The sequence below is a fragment of the Trypanosoma equiperdum genome (assembly GCF_001457755.1).
Source record: "Trypanosoma equiperdum strain OVI genome assembly, contig: ctg_5, whole genome shotgun sequence".
Taxonomy (NCBI): Eukaryota; Euglenozoa; class Kinetoplastea; order Trypanosomatida; family Trypanosomatidae; genus Trypanosoma; species Trypanosoma equiperdum.
The window spans coordinates 5253-8725 of record NW_027124532.1 but is presented as its reverse complement, the minus strand read 5'-3'; the positions used below and the strand labels follow the sequence as shown (position 1 = coordinate 8725).

The window sequence follows — 3473 nt, the reverse complement described above, 5'->3', positions numbered from 1 at the left end:
ATAATAATAATAGGGGAGTGTTGTGAGTGTGTATATACTAACATTATGATGAGAGTGGTGGTAAAGGGTAAACGCACTGACAAAATAGAAGCACTCTAAATATTAGAGGTGAAATTGGAGAAATTGAGTAAAAGAAAGTTTAAAAGAGGGCGAGGAATAGTGTTATGGGAAAGACATGTGACTGAGAATGTTAATAAGATTTATTATGCGCACTTTTAAACACATACATGACGGCAGGTTTCACTATATGAAAGGAGATGATGGAAGGGACAATCAAGAAGAGATAGAATGCAGTGTACAGGGCAAATGGGGTCGCTACGTATCCGCAAAAGCAGTAACATGATAAGAAAGGAAAGGAAAATCGATGGTGGATTACCAGGATATATGGCACAGCAAAGCGCATATAAACATAGTACAGGAGGAAATTGGTGGCTACATTTAACATAAAATAGATAGATATTACCGCTAAAATTGACAAAAATGTGTTTTTTCAATCTGGTAGTGGATCCTAATATCCAGCTGTGAAGAATGAGGAACTGAAGAAGAAAAAAAGTTTGACTAAAGCAAGAAGGGAAACCACCACCAAAAAAAAATAAATTACTCCGGCGACACAACAGCAGATGATGTTTACGAAGAGTAAAAGGTTGTAATGGTACTCTTCCAATTCCGTATCGGTATACGAAGCAGATTCTAAAACCATCGAAGAAACAAGTAATTAACATAAAAGGCGTCGCGGCCGCACATCTAGCGACGTGCATAAGCTAAATAATACACACAAAGGAAGTTATGTTTGGCGCCCCCAAATTAGTGTCTAAAACGGCGTCAAAGCAAAATGATATCGGATGCTTGCAAACAAAAAAGACCCAATCGTACTCGCGAGAAGCAGTAACTTTAGTTTTTTTATTGTATAAGCGGCAATAAGATATTCTGTCACTCGAAATAGAGAAAATTAACGGCTGTAAAGGTTTATAAGTTAGGTATAGAATGGTTTGAATGATTTCTGGAGTTAAGTTTCCTGTGTGATAGTAGATAGAATCAAAAAATATAAGATAAAGAAAAATAAATTAAAACCGATAAGAAAAAGAAATACTAAGTTTACAGAGAGTAAAGCAGCCTCAAATACAGGGATAAACAGAAAAATAAGCGGAAAATGCATTATCACCGAGTTACAAATAGCATACCTGTTTAAACAGCCACCCCAGAGCTGCCGCATATTGACTATTTTTTTCCACCGTTTCGTCCTCTAATAGCTATCTAGATGCTGAAGGTTTTCGGTCTCATTTTAGTGTCCGCGTTTGGCGTAAACAAGCAAGCGAATACAGCGGCTTTAGCCAATGCAGCGGAGTTCAGACTCCTTTGCGGCCTCTACAACCTAAACAAGCAGAAGGACATGGTAAAAAAAGCAAAAAACGTTCGCACCAGCTGCAGAGACCGTCTCTGAGCTCGAGAAATTAGACGTGTCGACGTCTACTGATTCTTTCTTCGAAATGCAGGACGGGTACTACACAGATACCGGCGGCAAACAGAACGAGGAAGGATTGCGACAATGGGCAGACAAGAATCAAGACATAGTCTCAACCAAAGTCGGCGACACGCACCCCTATGCGAGAATAACCTCTGAAAGGGAGAGGCTGCGGGCAAATGCTGTAATAAAAAGACTTCTAGCGCGGGCACAGGGGCTGACGGGTAGCTACACATCAAATTCCCAAGCAGTACAGGCAACGAAACAGCAGCACAAACAAAACTGCTAGAAGCAGCTTTTGGTACAAGCAAAAAAGCTTTCGATGCAAACTATTTCAAGAAGGAGCGAAACGACATCTGCGGTGGCACATCAGCCGGACACAACGATGTCGGCAGTAGCATAGCAGCAGATCTTATTTGTCTGTGCACAAGACAAGGCGGCGCTGCGGCAGACGAATGTGGTAACGGCTTGAAAGGACAACTAAACACTGGCGGCAACAAAGAGAGCGATGTGCCACCGCTGTGGACAGCAATAGAACAACACTGCGCCGCATTTACAAAGCCAAAACTTATAACGAGTGACTTAATTCACCAAAAACTAGCGGCATTCTTAGCGCAGATTGGGAGGGGCAACACAGACACGACGCCAGCGAACGGAAGATTCACCCTCGGAAAGACACAAAGCTCAGCCTGCGACGGCACCGACGGCAAAATGTGCGTCAATTATCTCCTGCAGCTTGGGAAGGACAGGTCGGGGATACCGTGGGTAGCAGCATTGGAAGGGGCGGCCACCTACCTAAAAAATGCCGAGGAAGTGGCATTAGCAGCGGAAAAAGCAAAGCAGACAACAGAAATTCTTACAGAACAGGCTAGGAATGCTTTCATCGAGGCAGCATTCGAAGCAACCGAAACACGCAAAACACAGCAAGCGAACAACAACCCTTCAACAAAAACCCCAACTGAGGAAGACTGCAACAAATACAACCTGCAAATCACCATGCAAATGGCACGAATCCGAAACTGAAAAAACTAAAAGATGCTCATTAGACCAAGTGAAAGCAGTAAAACAAGCAACCCAAGCAGCAGGAACATAAGACAAGAAGGAGGAAGAAAAATGTACAAGAAAATTGGAGGATGCTTGCAAGAAAGACACTAGATGCAAATGGGAAGATAACAAATGCTTGCAAAGATTCCAGTTTCCTCGTCAATAAGAAATTGGCTATGATCAATGCTGCAATTTAAAATTTGGTAGAATTCTAAGTAATGCAAGGATATTTTTGAAAAATTATGAAACTTGGCATGCTTAGAGAATTTACTAAAATTTGATATATTTTAAAGTCTTTTCATGGTAATGTAAAATTTTGAGAATTTTGAAAAAAAAAATAATTTTTTTTATTTTTCATTAATCTGTACGCACTTCAATTGATCTACATAAACGTTCATGGTGAATGCTTTCTACAGCTATACGTTTCTTACCCTCACCATTCGCCACTTTCTTCCACCTGTGGGTTCTGTATAACGGTGGCTTGTTGAGGAAGCCCCCTTTTGGTTTATTTCTTCCATCATTTGAGGAAAATCTCACTGGCTGTCATCCGAGTGTGTCGCATGTAGTCATTAGATATTTAGCATGATGGTGTCTTTTTCTCTTTACTCGAGATTGGGTTATCAATTTCTTTGTGTCTATGTTGGGAGTCGGATTTGCCGTTAGAAAGAGGGTATCCTTAAGAAGTTCGCCAGCTTAAAACTAAAGTATATATCTTCCCCTTTCAGACTGTCCACACTGTGTTCTCACCGGAGTTTACTCAAAGCCGGGAAATGTAGCATGTGAGCCGATGCTTCTTTACATTTCTCCTTTAGCTCATTTCGTCTATCAGAGCTACGTGCCTGCCTATGTGCTGCTTGGAGGTGTATTGTCAGATATCGCTTGTGTGCATATACCTTCGAGAAGTGTGGGCCTTGGTGCACGAGAGGTATCAGTGGCGTGATTTCAAGGGGTCCTTCTTCACGCCTCT

The 3473-nt window shown here is 41.6% G+C and overlaps 1 pseudogene across 1 annotated transcript; it reads left to right on the top strand.

Annotated features, from left to right (window-relative positions):
- Nucleotides 1-1487: 1487 nt before the first annotated feature.
- TEOVI_000272400:pseudogene lies at nt 1488-2721 on the top strand (annotated as a pseudogene). The gene is given in 4 exon segments: nt 1488-1730; nt 1733-2446; nt 2448-2630; nt 2635-2721. Coding segments are annotated over 4 exon segments (1227 nt in total).
- The last annotated feature ends 752 nt before the right edge of the window (nt 2722-3473 follow it).